Source organism: Passer domesticus, chromosome 2 (assembly GCF_036417665.1).
Source record: "Passer domesticus isolate bPasDom1 chromosome 2, bPasDom1.hap1, whole genome shotgun sequence".
NCBI lineage: Eukaryota > Metazoa > Chordata > Aves > Passeriformes > Passeridae > Passer > Passer domesticus.
This window is the reverse complement of record NC_087475.1, coordinates 34,300,166-34,321,096: the sequence shown is the minus strand read 5'-3', so window position 1 is coordinate 34,321,096 and position 20,931 is coordinate 34,300,166. Positions and strand designations below refer to the sequence as shown.

The 20,931-nt window shown below is 43.7% G+C and overlaps 1 protein-coding gene and 2 long non-coding RNA genes across 6 annotated transcripts in view; 1 reads left to right on the top strand and 2 right to left on the bottom strand.

The window, feature by feature from the left end:
• Positions 1 to 5,042, bottom strand: part of PLCXD1 (phosphatidylinositol specific phospholipase C X domain containing 1) — an 18,502-nt gene extending 13,460 nt beyond the window's left edge. The window contains exons 1-2 of one of the 3 annotated variants that reach the window (XM_064408210.1): positions 4,912 to 5,042; positions 345 to 487 (exon numbers count right to left, since the gene is read on the bottom strand). In XM_064408210.1, coding sequence (XP_064264280.1) covers positions 345 to 456 — 112 coding nt within the window. In that variant the 5' untranslated portion in view covers positions 457 to 487; positions 4,912 to 5,042. Of the gene's footprint in view, positions 1 to 344; positions 529 to 935; positions 1,397 to 4,911 lie in introns of those variants that run through there. The other 2 variants (XM_064408211.1, XM_064408209.1) reach the window with 2 other exon arrangements.
• On the top strand, positions 4,892 to 18,178 carry LOC135293723 (uncharacterized). Its single transcript, XR_010355829.1, has 4 exons — positions 4,892 to 5,028; positions 5,644 to 5,775; positions 8,485 to 8,620; positions 8,738 to 18,178. It is a non-coding gene; the product is annotated as an uncharacterized LOC135293723 (long non-coding RNA).
• On the bottom strand, positions 17,930 to 20,931 carry LOC135293724 (uncharacterized). Of its 2 annotated transcripts, none has more exons than XR_010355830.1 (3): positions 20,849 to 20,931; positions 20,269 to 20,358; positions 17,930 to 18,039 (listed from the first exon to the last, which is right to left on the bottom strand). It is a non-coding gene; the product is annotated as an uncharacterized LOC135293724 (long non-coding RNA). The 2 variants fall into 2 exon arrangements; XR_010355831.1 differs by having other exon boundaries at positions 17,945 to 18,036.

Genomic DNA, 20,931 nt, shown 5'->3' with positions numbered 1-20,931 from the left:
TAACATGTATATTATCTAGGAAATCACAAGAATTAATTAGGGAAATTTTATTATTTCCCAAATAAGTTAATCCTTAGATTATTGATAGTATCTCACAAGATAATGCAAAGTGCCTCTTTCTTTTCACTTCTAAAAAAACAACCAAAAATTCCTTTGTTACCCCTCCCCTCTAAGAAACCCCAAACATTACAGACCAACATTATTCACATAACATCACACAAAACCTCCCCCACACACTGGCCCAAATAATAAACATAGCCATCCTGAAATGGGACAAACAGGATATTCCAATGCTTAAGTGGCAAGCCAGCAAAACAGTGGAGAAAAAAAAAGCTGATCTTTACCTGGAAGAGCTAAGTTATAAAGGGGAATATCCCAGAGCTTCTCTGGTAACTGTGACATCCACTGACCATTTTCATGGCACACGTGAACGAAGGTTTGCAAAGGGCCTTCCATTGGTATGTACTCTGGGACTTCATAGGGTGTCCTGGGAGGGAAAAAGAAAAGAAAAACAATAAACCTTTCCATATACTGCTGTTGAATTAATGACATTGCACCTGTGCAGGAAGAATTTCTAGATGTTAAAAAATGCCAACCCTTCCCTCAAGTAGCTGCAGAAAAATGTCAAGAGCTTGTCAGCCACAACATATGCTGCTTTTGATAACACTGTCTCCCAGCACAATGCCAAAGGGTGGATTCCAGCTTCAGGTTTGTAAACTGACCAAGTGAAAGAAAAAATCAAGCCAAGACAAATATACACGGTTTCATTGGTATGGAGAAATTGCTGTCTGTACTGGCTATTGTGAAACCACAAGGACTACCTCCCTCCAGTGTGAAACTGTGTCCATTCCTTTACACTCTGCAGTCCCAGGAGCACAGCAATGGCACCAACGGCAACACCGGGTCTGCTATCCTCAGGTCCCTAGAGAACTTACCTTGAAGGATCCAACTAGGTGCCACAGGAGTACCTCTAGGAAAAGCCTTTAAAAAGATGTCAGGACACTGGATTTGCAGGTCATGCCAGCATCTGGGGTCAAAGAGGAAAATTTTCCTCTCCTTATTCCTGCTTTGGAGAACACCAAAGATGTGTTTATCGCCCCTATGAGTCCAGGATCATAGGTATTTCAGTTTGGTCTGACCTTCTTGAAACTACTCTGGAACTGTTCTTCTCTGGGATCTTCTGCAAAATTTGCAGTGGTCATGCAGGAGTGCCAGTGGAGGAGACCAGATGAGAAATCATGCCATCACCAGGGCCTGCTAGAGTTATCCTGTTCATTTTTCTTTTTAAGATCTCCTGGATTATGCAGAACACAAAAATAAGCTCTCAAAATAAGTTTTGTGGGGTTTTTTCCCTATGAAGTTTCTAGTTCAGGTGGTGGTCTGGGGATTAGAGCCTTCCTTCTCTTCCCTGCTTTCAAGGCTTTATTTTGTCACAGCTAGTGGGAGAGTTTCTTTTGGCACAGTGATGGCACAGCGACTGCCAATATACTACCAATATCACAGCTTCCTTTTTAATGCCTTTTTTAAAAGCTGCCAACGTAAATGATTCCTTCTTGTCTGCTACAGCAATCACAGTGAGATACATATTTTAAAGGTTTTGTACTCTGCAAACACCCTCACTGGTCCCTGGTCCCGTTTGCTGCATCTTAGCACATTCATTCAAGATTGTTTCTCCTAGGAGGAGGTTGTTTTTTTCCTCATACACTGGAGAGACACAGTGCTTATATGAAGAACATTTACTTAAACATGGTGTGATAGATTTTTTTTTTCTTTTGACAGTCACATAGGGCCATCTAAAAGGCAACTTTAGGAATTGCATTCCTAAGTTTTATGTCCATACAACACAAAAAGATACAATCTGCTTTTATACAGCCAGTGCACAAAGTATCACCTGCCTAGCCTGCCTTGCTGTGCCTTCGGTGCTTCTTTGAATTGAAAGAAACAAATGGTCTCTATGTGCCACATCAGCTATTCTTATTCTGGGAAAAATATTCAGATCTCAGGCGGACCCTTTGCACTTTAATATGATGAGCTTCTGTCCCCCACAGACCCTTGTTCAGACAACAGATGTCTGCAGCTCATTTTGTCACCTTTTTCTGTTTCATGCTTCATCACACTGCACACCACTGCTCACCCACAGCTGCTCTGCTCTACTCTCTGTACCAAGGAGCATCAGCATGGGCAGGGGCTGCAGGTACTTAAAACAGCATTTCTGTTTATAAAGACTGGATGGTTTCTCTTCTTCTCCAGCTCTGAATCTGACAGGAGCTGTGAGACTGCAATACCCCAACATATGGCAGCACTTATGCAGGTCCTGTATGCAGACTAGAGACCTCACTATAAGCGTTGTTTTTCCTCTTTTAAGCAGGGAGGTTTCCAGCTCCCTTTCCAGAGCCTTTGGGGCTCTCCAATACCCCAAAGCCACCCACACTCTCCCAGAGCAAGCACCCATCAGCCCAGGGACCCATAGCAAGACCCTTAAGCCCTGCCAGGCGGTCACACCTTGTCCTGCCACAGGCTCCTTTGCACTGACAGCACCCCCAGGATGCATCCAAGGGTGCAGGTTTGCCTGCTGCCACTCTCCTCCTGCCATGTGCTCTTGCTGCCTTCCTTGGGCTAACACAGGCACAGCCTCACAGCTGACAGAAAAAAAAGCTGTGTTTCTGCCATGCTGGTCCCTTTCTCCAGTTCACCACAGAGGCAAGATTGCACATGCTCAGGAGTCCCTGCAGAGGCATCAAGCCCTGCAATTGCCTTTACTGAGCTGTACAAGAGATCCCTTGGCATTGTCCAGCCAGAGCCCACAGGCAGCACAGCTGCCATCGATGTCCCAGCCTCTGCAGGACCAGGACACTTCAAAGAGTGTCCTTCTGGGCCTGAGGAAAGCCAGCAGAGAGCAGAAACAGCAAAGACCAAGACATGCTGCAGTCCTGCAAACACAGACATGTGAGAGATGCACATCTTCTCCTCTTCCTCTCCTTCCACAGTACCCTGTGACTGGGGATGGCAGCCACTGGCAGTGCCTGGCAGGAACTGCACCATGGCCATCTGCTGATCAAGTCCTGTACAAAAGTGACTGGACCAGGGTTTGTCCTGCTCTCCTATGCAATGCAAAGCCCTAGATGTTCACCTCTAAACTCAGCTGCTGCCTTGTGTTTGATGGGCAACCTTTAGGGAGAAACCAAGGCTTACTTGGAGAAATGAAACTGCAGCCATTAGCTGCTGTCTCTCATGACCAAATCCTAAACTTCACAAACAAGAACTGCTTCTTTATTCCCCTTTTCAGACAGGTAAGTCTACCCTACACACAGTACTGTGATAAACTACTGTGTTGAGTTTGTATGGCAAGACTTTGATAGGGAGGGAGTCTATAGAGCTGATTCCTGTGAGAAGCTGCCAGAACCTCTCCCCGGGTAGAACAGAGCCAATGCCAGCTGGCTCCAAGGCGGGCCAAGGCTGAGCCCATCAACAACAGTGGTAGAGCCTCTGGGGTAACAGGTTCAAGAAGGGAGGAAAAGTTGCTGTGCAGCAGCAGCCAGGAAAAGAGGAGTAAGAATATATGAGAGACAACTCTGCAGACACCAGGGCCAGTGCAGAAGGAGGGGCAGGAGGTGCTCCAGGCACCGGAGCAGAAATTCACCTGCAGCCTACAGCAAAGACTATGGTGAGGCAGCTGGGCCCCTGCAGCTCACAGAGATCCATTCTGGAGCAGAGTCCTCTACCTGCAGCCTGTGGAGGGTCCCACACTAGAGCTGGTGAATGCCCAAAAGGGAATGTGATCCTATGGGTAGCCCATGTGGGAGCAGGCTTCTGGCAAGATCTGTGGTCTCATGGAGAGAGGAGCCCACACTGGAGCAGGTTTGCTGGCAGGACTTGTGACCCTATGGAAAGGACCCACATTGAAGCAGATCACAAAGAACTGCAGCTCTTGGGAAGGACTGATGTTGGAGAAATTTGTGGAGGACTGTTTCCCATAGGAGGGACCATGCTGGAGCAGAAAAGTGTGAGGGGTCCTCCCCCTGGGGAGGAAGGATTAGTAGAGACAATATTTGATGAACTGACCTCAGCCCCCATTCCACATCCCCCTGTGCCACTGCAGGTAATCAGGAAATCATCAGTGAAGTTGCACCCTGGGAGAATGGAGGAATGGGCAGTAGGTGGTCTAAGATTTGCTGATTATTTCTCATTACCTTACTCTGATTTTATTGGTAATGAATTCAAATCGAGTCTGCTTTCCCTTTTTTAGTGATGGTACCTGGTGAGGGATCTCTCCCTGTCCTTATCTCGGACTATGAGCCTTTCATTACATTTTCCTCTCCCCTTGCTGAGCAGGGGAGTGACAGAGAGACTCCGGCGGGCACTTGGCTTGCAGTCAGGAGCAGCCCGCCCCAACCACCCTCGCTCCCCTCGCTCGCATCAGCCGTCTGACCTGCCCTGGGCGCTCTGCCTACAGGCAGCGATTACATTTTGAGGACTTTACCGGGACACACGCAATAAACAAGCAGTAAAATATGCAGACGTGTAAAGCCGCTGGAGAACACCACCCTCCAGCCCCAGGACACCGAGAGCATCGGGACTGTCCCTCGCCCGGAGCGGCTGCGCCCCGCCGGCCCCGAGCGCTGGGACACGGCCAAACCCCGGCCAACGCAGTTCCGGGAGGCAGATATAATTAAAGAACGACTCGTGATGACATCAGTAAAACATGTGCTGCAGCCGACCCAGCAGCTAAAAAAACCCTCACGGGAGTTACAGGAACCCCTGTGAGGAGCAGTGCCCGAGCCCCGGCGAGGAGCGGCCTGCCAGCCCCTCAGGGCGGTGGGGACCAGGCCTCCGCCGCTGGACCCCGCCAGGAGCCGCATCCCTCCCTCCCTCCCTCCCTGCCTCCCGCTCCCTCGCCACTGCTTTACTCACTCCGAGGAACGAGTCCGTTTCCATGCCGGCTCCTCGGGAAGCCGTGAGCAGCCAGCTCGCCCCGGGCCCCGCACCCAGGCGGGGCGGAGCTGCCCCGCCCGGCTCAAGTGGCCGCAGGTTTGAGGAGGGTGAAAAGGGGCGGGAGGGATGAAGAAGAAGAGGAGGAGAAGTGGTTGTGGTGGAGCGGCGCTGCCCGAAGCGCAGAGCCGCTCTCTGGGCTGCCGGGGCACTGCTCCAGGAGGAGCCTGCGGCCAGGGGCAGGCGGGGGAAGCGCCAGGTAGCGGTGTGTGCCATGCTGCTGCTGCATTTGAAATCTATTGAGGCAAGAAGGCTTAAGATAAATATTTACAAATATATAGATACTTTAGAAGTACCCTATTTTCCTGCTGTGTCTGTCCAGCAGAGCTTGTCAGGCTCTCAGCTGTGGTGAAATTCAGTTACGATGCCACCTGGCAGAAATCTTGGCAAGCTCTTCAAAAAGCTTTTCTGTGTAAAGAGGCATGAGGTAAATTGATGAGTGAGTGGCATGTAGAGGCAAACATGCATACCCTCGGTGCCGTTCTTGAAGCAGGGTGTGTTCTCAGCCTTCCCAGAGAGATGGAGAAAGGATCTGACCTACCCTTTAATGTTCCACAAGCGCACTAAAACACACAGTTCCCTAAGTAAAGAATGGTGAGCTGAAACTCCAACTGAAAGAATGGATAGAGAAGATTAGCTCCTCTTTTTCCACAGGGCAGCATTCCTAGAGTGTCATCTACAATGGAGCTGTGATGGAAGTGCTCTGGGATCGTACTGCAGTCGGGATTAGCAATACTTCAGGCTGCTGCAGTGTTGTGCTTCTTAATGCAAGGATGTATTTTCCAGGTAGGCTTTTTTCACCAACTAGTTTTTGCACGAGGCAGAGCAGTGTATATGTACAGAGCAAAACTTGCTGTTAACAGGTTAACAGTCAGCTAAATTAGTAATTTCCATGCCAGGATAGCAGGACTGCCTGGGCTTCAGGGAGATGCTTACAGTTATATGTACCAGTCCAGGCTGCTGTTTATATACCAGGTCTTACAGAGTATCACAAAACTAGCTGCCAGTAGATGCAGAATAGATGTGCACCAAGCTGTAGCTTGGCACAAAAAAAGGATGAAATGCCAAAAGGAATGAAGTAAAGCAAAGGAGAAGGTAGGAAAGAAAAGACACTATTTGGTGGCTGTGTGGTTTTGCACCACCACAATAGCTGAGAACAGTTACAGGGAAGTGTTATTCCCTTCCTGGAATGAAATAAATAGGAAAGTATTTCAATAAGAGAAGGCTAGGAGTAAAAATCAAAGCCAACTTTAATTCTTCATTTTCTTAGAAAGTTAAGACTATGAAGGTGTGACAAAACAACGGTCAGACAGTCTCTGGATACTACCATGATGAATATAGTACAGCCAGACATGGTTCCAGTCTTGTGAAACAAACCTGTGTGAAATTGCATGGACTAAAAGGCAAAACATAACTGTGGAAAGAAAAAAATTAAAAGGTCTTTGGTTGTGGATTTGAAATGAGTAACAGAAAACTCAAAAAGAACCATGAAACTGAAATCCCACTTTTTATTCTGAGGGCCTTAACACAGGACTTTACACCCTAGCAATGTGAAGTGTCTGCTGAGTAATATGGATATGATCTTGCAGGTCTCACCTCAACAGAAATACTCTATCAGGAAATCTCTAGCCCTGTCCAAACCCTTTTAATTCCTACCCTTTCAAGTCTGAGTTTATGTCTCAGTTCTTTGCTTGTACTGGAATTGCTAGAGATGTCAAGAGAGTTGCTCTTGGTTTAGTTCTGAGATCACAATCTCTCAGGAGGGATTTAGGAATTCCATAAACCAATGACAGGAAGTTAATCAGCATATGATTAAAGCCCTGAATAAGCATGTCTTCTGAGGCACAGTCAAGGCAAGGATAACTTTTATCAGTATTTGCAGAAATAATAAGCAAATTTCAAGAGGAGGAAGCAGGGCATGAAAAAGCCCAAGATTTACCCTCCTCACAAAATAAATGTCTGCATTAAAAAGATGAGACAGACCTCAAAAGACAAAGAACTTACCCAGAAGGAGCTTATCAGTTTTGAAGCATTCAGTACTGAAGAGGTTGAAGCTGGTAGCATCTGAGTGAGTCAAAACAGGCAGATACATCAGTGTGGGGATTGATGGAAGTGCAGGTCTGATTTATAGCTGTGGGTCAGAGTGAAATTTCTGGTTTGTTAGTCACAGAGGCAGCAGTCATAGAGCTTTAAAGTGGACTTTATATATTTAAACACTTTGGCATACCAATATGTGATGTCCTCAGTCTAAGAGAAATCAGTTGATTTGTTCAGATGAATTAGAGGTTTATAACATTCATTTGAAAATATTCAGTATTTGAGATGTTGCATGAGACTTTTGTCTTCCAACCCAGTTTTTTATTTTCAGATATGGAACACCTTTACTCTATGCTGTAATGCACAGAAATACCACTAAGCATGTAAACAGCTTTAACGGAATTGCCTGGATTTGGGGTGTTTGTTCTGAGGACGTGTCCAACGCCCTGGGCAATGTGTGTATTTGTCCCTGTCCTGACTTACTGATAAGTCCTCTCAACCTTCACCTAATTTCTGGCTTTGGAACAAACAGACAGCTTAATATTTCTGAGAGGAGATTGTATATCTAGGGGCAGCAGCCATGATGTGTCCTAAGAGCAGGGGAATCATCAAGGAGGCAGCTTGCAGCATCAGGGAGGTCACTCTGGGTAATAAAAAGATCTGGGAAGTAAAATGCAGCCCAGACTTGCTGAGAGTTTGGAACTGCTTGTCTGTGTTTGCTTCTAGAGTTATGAGACCACAATGGCTATCCAACCTTGCAATGCTGTGCGCAGGATTTGATGAGGATGGGAGGTGGTCTGGAGCCCTTCTTGTGCTTGGTCCCTGTGCATGGAGCTGCCTGTCAGTGATGTGTCTCTGATAATCTGGCACCAGCTGGCCGGAAACCTTAGGCAGAAGCACTGGGGTGGGATTTAGGTTGCCCAAACACATTACAATGTGCCAATTCCACCATGAAGAAACAGCCCTGGCATTATTTGCAACAGGCAAAGCCAGTGGTAAAATTCAGTGGCTGGTAAAAATGCTACTGGGGTGGTTAGACATGGGGTACAGTGTTGCTGAGAGGAAAAAATAGAGTTGAATTTTATTAGTGAAAATTTTAATTGAAATTTTTAAAACAGAAAAACATGCAGAAAAAAATCCTCAAATTCTTCCATTTTGATCCATTCCCACCAATACAAGAGAGGCTTCAGTGGGCACGGATCAAGATGCAGACAAAATAATCTTCCTCTCAAACAGAAGCAAGCAAGATTTTAATTTCAACTTAACTACATCATTATTCATAAGAAGAGTTAAAACACCCTAAAATACTTTTGGTACAGCCAGCTTACTTCATGTCTGGCACTAACAAGGAGCCAAACAAGGTAAGAAAAACCCTTCCAACATGCACAGGAGAACTGCTCATAATGTTCTACTAGGAAGGGAAACTTAAGGGGGAGATAAACAAAACTCTCTCCTCAGACCCAGCATCTGAGAAACCATGAGCAAGAAGAGAACTGGGCTAGAAGAGAACTGTTGCTACAACCTAACAGAGAAGCTGGGGTGACACAAAAAATTAAATGCATTCCCATCCACTAGAAAGGATTTCAAGTTACAGGTACAAAGGAAACCTCCTCATTCCTCCCTTTGTCATTAGATTGTTATCTAACCCTTCAAACTTGTGGGAATTTCCTGTCCTGCATGAATCTCTGTCTTTTTTTCTTAATTGGAACAGGTCAGAAACAAAGCCCTCTACTCTGATGTCCCAATCCCTGGAGAAGGTGATGCGACTACAGACTCACAGTTTTCATCCACAAAGGCAGCTCTCAGTTCAGCATCAGAGGCAGCTGCCTGGGCAGGGTGAAGCTGAAGCATTGCCCTGGGAAAAGCAGGACCATCAAGACACTGTTCCCTGTCCATGTCTTTCCTGTGTGCATCTTCTAGCTGGGTGGCACATGATGGGGAGGAGGAGGAAGGACTCTTTTTGTGCTTAAATTAATCACTTTGATGAAGCTGAGGGAGTGAGTCATGTGTCCTTCAGCACCATAAATAGCATCCCACTTTCTTCCTGTGATCACCTGTGAAAATTCGGCTCCCATGTCCTTCGGGACAGATTTCCAGTACTGGGCAAAGGTTGGAGGTAACAATGTCTGGGTCTTTAAGCCATCCAGACTTTAACTCCTGTGGTTCTCATGTTGGTTAAGCCTTGGTGACCTTGGGTTGATAATGGATTGCTGGGAAATAACTGAATATTCTTCTAAAGGTGGTGAGTTCTTTTCCCCCCGTGTATTGCTGATTTGTACTGTCAACCATAACCTGCCATGGAGCAAGACCTTTTAAAGTCCATGCTTCAGCAACAATGACTCACAAGCTGATACAGATCAGATAAGCTGCATCCTCAGTGCAGACCAATCTTGTTCTGTGCCCTGCAGAGCTGTGTCTGTCACAGTTTCATAGACTTGGTTCTTCTTTTTGGCCTCTGCCTGCATTTCACATCTATTGGGGCACAATAGGAAAAGCAGGCAAGGCTGGATGTCTCGGGCAGTGCAGACATGATCTGCAGTAAATGTTCATCTTCCAACAGAACTTCACTCTGCAAACAGCACAAGTCATCCATGACAAAGGATTTAGATGCAGGGCTGGTAGAAGCTGAGCTCAGGATGTCAGTCGGGGTCAAACATTGCTAATATTAGATGCCAAAATCTACAACAGAAAAATTATATCGGTTTCCCAAGGGGACAGGTAACCTAAGTACTTCATCTCTTATTACATTTACTTATTTTATTGCAGGGTAACAAAGCACAATGTTGACCTCCCATACTACCACAGGGCAGTAATTAATAGCACAGTCATTTATAAAGTACTTGATACATATTATTGGGCCTTTTTTGTTTTCCTATCCACATCTCCTCAATCCCACTGTCCATTGGTTGTTTTCCACTGGTACTTGTGTCAGGAATGCAGAGGTGAAAACTTGCACAAGGGCTGCAGCTACCAGGGTAGTCCCACTCCTGCACACCCAGGATAGCAGTTTTGCTGGAAGGGTTCATACAAACATTCCAGTTAACTTTTCCCACCATGAGTTTATGTTATGGGGTTTTTTTGCCCAAGCTAATTAATTGGTATTCAAACATACACTAAATAAACCCATCTTAAAACTCTATCCTAGTATAATAAATACCCTTCAAGTTGTCACATAGCATTTTTAATTAGAGTGTGTGCTATCACTGTGTAGAACATGCAGCCTGCAAAATTGTCTGGCCATAAAAGCAGATTTGCCAAGCTCCAAAATGTTAACAAACCACCTTCCACTAAAAGCAGTGGTAAGAAGCCATTCCAATGCACTGGGAGCTCAGCTGTCTGCATGAGTGTCACAAGCAAGACACAGAGAAGCTCTAGCAGTGACCAAACCCCACCTGACTGTAGTAGTTTTCATGTTTCATTTTCCATGGCAATTTTCTTTCTCTTGAACTGCAGATGCAGTAAGACTCTTGGAACCACACCATGCCTTACCAGGGAAAAAATCCATTGCCTCTTACAAAAAAAAAAAAAATCCTACACAAGACTTAAGTGTGAAGACTGTTTTCACAATTGGCTTTTCCATGAACTAGGGTGTTCCTGATTGACAGGTTTTTCTGTAAAAACAAAGCTGAAATTTTTTCTTTCAGTTATATACCTCCATGTCTCGTTTACCTGAAATCATCATGGCAGAGGCAACTAATCAATTTATATTAATAAAGCTGAGTAATACAGGAGCATACAAACACATTTTTTTACAGCACACATGTTAGAAGCTACAGGAAGCAAGGACATTTGTGGCAAGTTGAAATGCAAGTTTTTCCTGTTCCCTGGTTACAAGTGAAGAACATGATGTCACACCCATTGCTCATTGTTGCACTTACTGACTTTTCTATATGAACAGCTGTGCTAGAAAGAATTTCACTAAGTTCATGGGTGTGATAAGAACCATCAACTAAAAATTCAGACATTGCTCTAAATGTATTTGAACTATTTCTGATCCTGAAATGGTCCTCAGGTCCTCTGATGTAGACAAAACTTTGTATCAGCCTACAGGGTTTGACCCATATTTTCAGTCTCTGCACCATATTTAAAGGAAGGTCAGGGCTCAGATAGTGGGGAAAGGAGGTTAACACAAAACTAATCAATTGATGGTTTACAGGAAATAGAACCTGGCACCTAGGAGAGTTATTTCCTTTTTGGTATGTTTTTTTTACTTGTTAGGTTTGGGATTGGGGTTTTTATAAGAGGAAGGGAATTTTTTTTTAGGGAAATGATTTATGCAGTTGCCTAATCTGGTACAGTTTTTCTTCCTATTTTCTTACCCACAATTATTTTTTAAACCACAAGCTGAATTGATGCAAAATCTTATCAACTATATCATAAGTTTCTTAAAAACAGCCTCTCTTCAACATTTTGATAAGCTGACTAACAGACCCTTGGGTTTTAGGCCAAAGGAAAAGGAATGGACATTGCTTGCCTCTTGTGGAGGTCACATAGAATCCTAGAATCATTAAAGTTGGGGAAGTGGTCTCTAAGATCATTGAGTCCAACCTTTAGCCCAGCAATACCATCTTTACCTCTAAACCATGTCCCCAAGTGCCACATCCACAGACCAAGAGGGCAGAAGGTTCCAGAAAGGGGATTTTTTTCACTTTCTTACTACTGCCTTAGGTAGAGGGGGCTGATAGCTTTGCTGAGGGCTGTACACCGCAGGGTGTATTTGCTGCTGGTGCCCTGTCTGAGAGGGTCCTGGGGATTCACCTTTAAACATCTGTAGCCCGTTATATCTAAAACCCTGCTGCATCTCCTCTTGTAGTTGTGTTGCAGCACCAAGTGGACCAAGCCCTGAGCAGCCATCCCATCCCATCCCATCCCATCCCATCCCATCCCATCCCATCCCATCCCATCCCATCCCATCCCATCCCATCCCATCCCATCCCATCCCATCCCATCCCATCCCATCCCACTCCTGCCTGGCTTTGGCAGGAGGTTGAAAAGGAGACTCCTGCAAGGGCTCTTACAGCCCCAGCAGTGCTCTGAGGCTGCAGCCACGTTCCAGGCCAGGAGATGTGACCAGAAAAACAGAATTAGAAGGGCAAACACAGTTAGAATCAAACAGTCCTAGACTTGTAGGACATGCAGTTAGCCAGACTAACATGAGTTTTTAATTTGGGTATCTTTTAAGCAGATAGGGTGTAAGCTTCCATACATCTGCTTCTCCTTCCATGGTATCTTTTCTTTCTTCCCAACTGCTTCTGGATACAAGCTAACAACCCTCTGAAGTCAACAGGGGGAAAGGAGCACATCTAGCATGCCCACCATGTAATCTTCTTCAGATTGGCTCAAACAGAGACATACTGCTACCAAAGCTTTCTGGTTGATTTCTACCTCCTTACTAAGGACACCACATTACTAAAGATTCACATTTCAGGTGCCCTTATTTTTTCAGTGGTACGACCATAGTCTCCAACCCCCTTTTTCTTCCTGCTGCTTGTCCCTTTCCTTTTCATTGATGATCATCTCAGTCATCTTTCATAACACCTGCTTTCCTTCATACAGTCAACCAAGGGATGCAAAAGCTCAGCCTCATACATGTCAGGTTGCTCCTTTCCAAACCTGCTCTCTCCCAGTGGATCCTGTGATCTGCAAGGACCATGCCTACCACTTGGGGATCACAGCTGTCTCTCAGAGTGTTCCAGACCTGTCTCAGGCACACAGATCTCTGTGCTTCTCATTCCTGTACAAGGGGCTTGAGCAGGTCCCCCAGTTTGGACAACCACAAGAGAAGAACCTCAGGACAGAGGCAGCCAAAGACATTGAAATTTTTTTTGCCTGTGGGAGGAAGTATGATAAATTTAAAACAGTCACCCACAGTGGCTCACATGAGCACTGTAAGGCAACTGTGAGGAAAAGAGGTCACAAGATACCACCATGCAAGAGCCAAAAGTTAGCAGCTGGAGAGCAAGTGGGCAGCTAAAAGGGGAACACAGTTCTGCTGTCCCTGCATTTATATTTTACCCACTAGGTGTACTGCTGAGAAAGGAAAGTGCTGGTGCCACATTCCTAGTATTACAGCTTGAAAAGAGATGGTGAGATTATTTAGTTAAAGCTAATAAATCACTGCAGGGCTGGGTGAAGGGGAAAACAATGGTCCTAAAAGGATAAAAAATTTTCTGAGAGCATATCAGGTATCAGAACACGTGAAACTCACTCTTCACCCAAGAGACCTCAGCTATTGTGTAAGCAAAAAATCCCCAAATGATTTCAGCCTTGCAACTATTAGCACGAGGTTGAGAAATGCAAGTTTGTTTGCTCTTACGGTCTCAACTCCCTTTGGTCTCACAGAGTTTAGAAGAGGGCAATTTAAAGGAAATATAGAATACAACTGTGCAAGAACATTTATGCAGAAGTCTATGTTCTTTTTCATTGCCATGCTTACTGGAGTGTGACACCCTAGAGAACCAAAACCAGGGATAAACTTGTGTCAAAATGCTGGTGTACAGCAGGAGAGTGGTGTGCTTGCAGCTTGCCTGTGCTCGGTGTGGACTCTGTGTACCACCCAGATTCACCCTGATGGCAAGCATTGGTGGTGAGGATGTGGTTCTTCCCTCAGGTCCTCCTGTGTGGGCTTTCTACCAGTGTTTTCAAAAAGAAACCAAGCAACAGTGATGCAGACAGACAGACAGACAGACATACAGAGCTGCTATCTTAATGTCACGCGTTAGAGTAACCACCCCAGCCACAGAAGTCCCCAGCTTGTGCAAGACCTTGGCATGATAATTGTGGCTAAGAGAAGTATTTGCACAATCTCCAGTTACTATTTAATCCAACACCTAGGGCAAAATGTCAGGCTATTGTCTTGCAAAAGTGCAGAGTGATGTCAAGGGCTGTAAAATTTCTTGTACAAGCTTTCTCAATTCAGGCTCAGAAAAATACAAATAAAAACATGACTCATATTCTGACAGAGCAGCTGAGGCTCAGCCTCCTCTTTGAGCAGCACCTGAGCAGGCATGTACCTTCATATTCCTGTTCCTCTCAGCTCAATTAGGCAGGTCTCCTTCCAAAACAAAAGCCAACCATTTTGCTCACTATGTAACAAACAAGGGCTGGGGAACTTCTTTCTTTCTCCACTCTACTTTAAAATTTATTTCCAAAGGTTAGCCCACAGGCAACAGGCATAGGTTCACTTTGAAATGTGTGCAGACTGACAGGAGTACTAACAAAGTACGGATTCATGGATTTTCCTACAGTTATTCAGTAAGCCTAGAAGTCTCTAGGGAATTTCTTAAATACACACGAGTCATGCAGGTGCCCCCAGAAAACTGGAAAGGAGTACAGATATCTCCTAGACAGTAAATTCTGAGGTATTTAGTCCTTGTGTGGGCAAACAGTAAAGGAAAGTTCCTTGTACTAAGACAGCCATAGCTCACATAACCATGTCCCACATAACCATGTCCCCAGGTCATTCCTCCCTGCACACAGTCTTCAGTTTCCTGAGAGTATTATGTTCCTTAGCAGTGTTTTGATTGCTTTACCCATCAGTTCTTTGTATCACCTGGAGTTTCATCTGAACCAAACCTGGCTTGCCACCTGGAAGTCATTTCCATCAGAGGAGGATCAGAGCCACAGAGCAGGGACTACAGTAGAGAGCAATTTCTAGAGAGTAAGTAATTCCATCCCAAACTAAACTCAGAGGGACAACAGCCTTGAAAATGCCATTTCTCTCCACCAGCTTCCTTTAATGCTTTTGGCAACTAGCACCCCATCTCCAGGAGAGATGCAGCATTAATGGGAGCTACTTGGTCACAGTTGCTTCAGGGGTTGCAGAGAAGGTCACTGTCACAGGCCAACAGTGCATAAACAGACCTGCCTGATGGTTCCTGTTGGCTCAGGGTGATGTGGCAGTACAGAGCAGGCTGGAGTCAGGCAGGGGCACACAGTCCATCCAAGCCAGAGCACCTGACAGAGACATTGCACACATCTCAGCCATATGTTGCCACAGAAGGACAGACAGCCAATACCTGGTCTAACTCAGAGCCTGCAGTTACAAAAGAAATCATCCAACTCTTACAGCTTATTTAAAACATAAGATTGAGGGTTTCTTTAGGAAATCAGCACTGTGTGGATTGGTTAAAGAGTCATAGTGCTAGATTCAATGTAGCATTAGAATGTAACTTCATCGTGAGCTGATTCTGCCTCAGATCTTGTCTCAGATGTATTATCTATTTTCTGGAGTATCAAATTCAGCATTTAAAGGAGTTTCAGTAAGAAAGGATGATGCCAGCAGAGGTCAGTGCATCACCATGCTCAACCTCTTTTATCTTATCTGGTAAAAAGAAGTTCAACTTGCAGATTATGAAGCTTTTTTAAGGGGGAAGTGTTTTAAAAATATTTATAAGTAACATATTTGAAGAGGAATCATCCCAGTCACTAGCTCATCCTGAGAATTATGATAGAGGAAGAATGAACAACAAAAAGCCCCTACTTTAAAAAAAAGAAAGAACATTTATGAATCTAGCACTTACTGACATCAGTTTTTCCCTCACCCCTCAACTACACAAACACTTAAAGCAGATGCTGAAAATAAATGAGAAGTTTATAAAATTATCCTCTGTGGTTTTAAGTATAAGAAAAGTCACTAAGATGACAGGAAATCTCCCTTATGAACTACAGTTCACCCTAAGACACTGTTTTTGCATCAACAAGCAACTGTAGATGGAAATGAGTAGTTGAAATGGATAAAACCACTTGTTAAACAGAAGGTTTGCCATCTGCCCTGTTGGGAAGTCCCTAGTGACAGAGTGTAGAAAATAGCTACTTGTTTTCAGTGACCTGCTTCTTATGGAAAACCAAGAGCAAATTCCTAGGATAGCCACCCTAAAACCACCCTGGCAGCTTGGATGCCTGCATGCCAAGCAGAGATGACCTGCACTGAAGAAGTGGTAAGGAGCTGACTCATGTTACTCCCACTCACTCTTGTGAAAGTGGATGCAAGCAGACCTCATTGGCATTGGCAGAGAGTGGGAGAGTGCAGCAATATCAGCAGCAGCCCAAGCAGGAAGGATGGAATCTGAAGGGTTTACTGTCAACTTTCCTGGGCACTAACCTTTACCTTCCCCTCTCTCAGCAGTTACTCCCACTAATTCCAATTACTGTAGACCCCATGTCACCAAAACCCACCAGGTGTCAGTGAAGTAGGAGGCAGCAGATGGGGCTCAGCTGGGGCTCTTCAAATCTGCTAAAGAGATATTAAACAATCTGGTGTGTGCATCAGTTACCCAAGAGTGTTGAGATGATAATGCTGATGTCTCTCCAGCTCTTCCAGGAAGATGGTCCTTGTGTATCTGTACAAAGTTTCCTCTAAAAGGCTATGCTCTGGGAAGTTGTGATGATAGGACAAGAAGTAAGGGGTACAAATTGAAAGAGGTACAAATTAGGTTAGATATTAAGAAGGAATTCTTTACCATGAGCATGGTGAGACCCTGGAACAGATTGCCCAGGGAGGCTGTGAATGCCCCAACACTGTTAGTCCTCAAGTCCAGGTTGGATAAAGCCTTGTGCAACCTGGTCTAATGGAAGGTGTCCCTGCCCATGGCAGGATGGGGTCAGATTAGATGAGTTTTATGGTCCCTTCTAGCCATTACCATTCTGTGGTTTTGTGATAAGTGGTAGATGCCCCATCTGTCGCAGTGTTCAAGGCCAGGCTGGGTGGAACTTGGAGTAACCTGGTCTACTGGGAAGTGTCCCTTCTCATGGTAGAGGAGCCAGAACCAGATGATCTTTAAGATCCTTTTCAACCCAAACCCTTTAATGATTCTCTTATCAAGTGTCCTTGGTATCCTTTACACCCCACTCTCACACCAGCAGTGCAATGGATATAACAAGCTGCAGAGAGGGTTATTAATTGTGAAAAAGAAAGCTCTTATCAAATGAGGGGAAACAAATTGAGCCATGTCAGGCTCCATCATCCCTTAACAGAAATTATTCCTATGCCAAACTACTTAAATTTCCTTCTGAGAACTGAGCTTGGAGCAGCCCTCCAGGTGCTGGGAAAGTAGAAGTGACCACTGCCACTACACAGCCTCACTGCCCAAAGGCACAAGCCTATGACATCACTCAGTGAGCTCCCAGGCAACATTTTCACCTTTTGACCAGTACTACCAACATTTGAGGGACAAGTCTAGGTCACCAGAAGGGGGATTCAGCTCAATAAGCTTCACAGATACCTGCAGCAGAGACATCTACTGATGCACTACTCAGCTAAGCACAACACAGCTAAGACTCCTTTTGCAATCAAAAGGAGTAATTAATCAAAACTGTGGAGTTCATCAGCCTCTAAAATCAGTCTGCTGAGTTAAACCCTAAAGCTGTTGGTTTCTCTTGACCACATAGTGAAGAATTTGTTGGTTTCAAAGCAATAACCTTTTATTGAAGGTTATCGAGATTTGGAATTGTGTCTTCCTGTGAAAAGAGCTCTGGCCCAGGTTGAAGACTGGCAGAGTGTTCAACAAGAGTGGGTTGTCACCCTGGGAGTAGTGTCTGCAAAGTATTAAGAGATCCCAGACTGGAAGACACAATTCCAGATGCCAAATTGTTCCAGGCCAGCAAATATACAAGATAGCACAGTCAGGTGTGTCCTAGTACTCTTTTTTAAAGCCAAAGTTAGTCTGCCTGTTTTCTGCTGTGCAGTATCTGGCAAAGCATTTGGGAGGTAGCCCAAAACCCACCCACCCATTTACAGCTTGCATGAGTCTTGTTTTGGTGCAGGAGGAGAACACAACATCAACACCAACTGTTTCTTTGACTTTCAAGTTGTCAGTACTGCAGCACGCTACACAAACAAACTCCATAAACTGGTGCTTTATGCAGCTCAAACAAGCTACAGTCTTAGATTAAATTTAATCTCTAGCTCTCTCAAATGGTGCCTACTGGGGATGAATAGGTCCATGGCAGGATAAAGAGGTAGCTGACTTGCTGACGTGGCATGGCATGGCACAGTTTTCAGATCCAGTTCTGCTGTAGGAAAAAATTACATAGATTTGATAATTTCTTATTGGCTGCTGTTCACATCCTTGTTTTCTTTCAGTACTAACAAATAACTTGTTTTGTCAGGTTTTTTTAACATTTTCATTTTTTAACATTTTCTTTTTAACATTTTCATTTTAACATTTAACATTTTTTTTAACATTTGAATACAAAAAATTAAATTTTTTTTTTTTAATTAGTGGCTGAATCATACCCTAATCTTCCTTTCTCCTTATTTAAAGACAATTGCTATCTTTTTCTTCCTGAACCTTTCAAGACATTACCTGCCTATAGCATGTTCTCAGGTAAAACATTATTATCCAATATTCATTGTGAAGTTCTTCAATATCTTCATGAGGAAACTCATAATCCCTTGCCGACTTGAAAAACTCTAAATTTTTATTTTCCCATTCAAAGTTAACATTCAGTACTTATATTGCTGGTGGGGACTATAATATCCTTCAATTGAAATTGATCATTCTTCTAAAGACAGAGGCAAAAAAGTGATATTACAGAATTTTACCATCTGAGTATCATCTAGAGATATTTTTTCCTCTCTTCTGAACAGCTGACTAATCCATCCTTGCCTTCACCTTCCCTCTGATACAACTTCACTTCTAAAATTATATTATTATACCTCTTGGCAGATGCATCTTGTTTTGAGCTTTTATTTTTTTAAAAGTTTGTTCCTCTATCTTCATGTTATATTTATCACTCATCCTCAGTAGCCTGACCTAGTTTCTGCTTCCAGCTTGATCCTTTCTTGTGTTTAAGGTTCATGCACAGTTCATGCTCTAATCAAGCTGATCTCTTACTGCACTTTCTCTCTTTTTTCACAGTGGGGTAGTATATGCCTGTGGATGGATATTGTGTTCTCGTGTGTATTTTTTGTAAAGCACTAACCCTTCAACAGCTTTTATTGAAGTCTGCCTTGTGTCACTCAGCTTCTTTTCCTCCATCTTGTACTGGAATGATCATGAATCAATTTTCTAATGGCCACTCTTCAATGGACCTTCCACCCTCAAATTCTTGTCTATTCCTCACAATTGTAAATCAATACACAAAAATCTCTCCTTTACTCACTTTACTTCTTGAATCAGAAATGTTTTTCCAGATTAAATCAAAATTTTCCAAGAAATCTACTGTATTTCTTTCCCAGCAGATATTCTTCATTATCCCCAGGAACCTTGTGCAGCATACAGCAATCTTTTATTCCTCCACAGTTCTTTTCTGTTTATGCTACAAACCTTGGGAATAAGATGCAATTTGAAGGTCTATCTTGCATTCAAAAGCCAAATTTTGCAAAATTTATGGCTAGCACATGTTTTGTTTGATAAGAACACAAAGGTCAATTTCGGGATAGCTTCAGTCATCAGCAGCACAACCCAGAGCACATGAGATCTTGCCACTGAGGTCATTTCATGTGCTACTGATGTGGCATCAGAGAGTGAATATGTTTAGGTAGTCCATGCACTTGTCTCCAGTCAGTTTGGGGTTTGCCTGAAGGGTTGAAGAGTCTGAACACTGGAAATCAGTGTAAAGATTTAGGAGTATGCCAGGCTGCTGGCTGTTCACGTATGTCCTGTTTAAAGTCATGATAACATCACTGAATTACAGGAAAGGGAGAATACTAAGGAGACCTCTTGCATTAAGAGCATGCCTTTTCCAACACAGCTGGACATTTCCTGAAAACATTACATTTCTTTATATCAAATTCCCCAAATATACCAAATCTAGGTAATTATGCTACTTTCAGTGCTATGAGCAGAAAGAATATAAAAAATTTATATATATATGTATGCCCACACAATGTAAAAATAAGGCAATTCTATAACACTAAATGCAAACTCCATTTTATTTAAACAAGCATGGAGTTTTTAATAGTTCATAAAAATACAGCATAAGAATAAAATAGTCATATTGTGATATTATATTTGCCATGTACCAGCACACAGGCCAAATGTCCATAGAAGAGGCAGATGTGGAATTTGTAATTTCAAATAATTACTAGTCAAACATAATGCAAATGATAAAACATAAAGCTTGCAAGCTGAAGTTATATCCTAGGCAGACTTCAAGGTCCTAGGTGTTCTTCAGACAGAACACAAGGAAGTGTTTCTTCCTTTCCCTACTGTATATGTATCACAAATAGGCTTTATAGCAGAGCCCAGAAAGAAACCTTAATTTCTATCAGATCATATATGGGGCTTGGGATCATACCTTAGCATTTCAGCTTTTATTCTACAACAAAGTGTTTAGGAATTCTGGATATTTGATATGTAAAATCAACATCTTGATTTCTGTCTGCATCTGTAAAGATCCAGAATGAAGAGATTTGAAAAGCACAGAATCGCCCCTGTGTCATTATAAGGTCTTCTTTTCAAGACTGGTAAATCCATAATTTTGACCTTCTAAATTTTAGACAGACTAAGTGAAGAAGGATTTTCAGTTCTAGATACCTTGAGGGCCACAGAACTTAAGAGCATATAGCCACCTGGTACCCATAAATCATGGAGGCCTCAGCAGCTCACTCTTTAGGGTAAATACTACTTTCAGGAAACTGAACAATGGGAGGGATGAGAGAGATGAGGTAGTGTTTTCCAGAAACTATTTAAACCAGCTCAACAGGGAATAACAGGTATCTGCTCTTGTCTTAGGGATGTGAGATGGGCTTATTGCTAAAGGAATAGAACACTTCAAACTGAAATGGCTCCTTCTATGCTGAACACAGAGAAACCTCTCCTTGCAAGTGCCATCAGGAAGGAATTCATAAGAACTTAAGAGTTAGCTTAGACTTAACTAAGTTAGGTGAAGTTGTCTTCCACCAGTAAGAATCTCCTTCCTTTAACTGTGCTGATACCTTAAGTGTTGTGTTATTCTTCA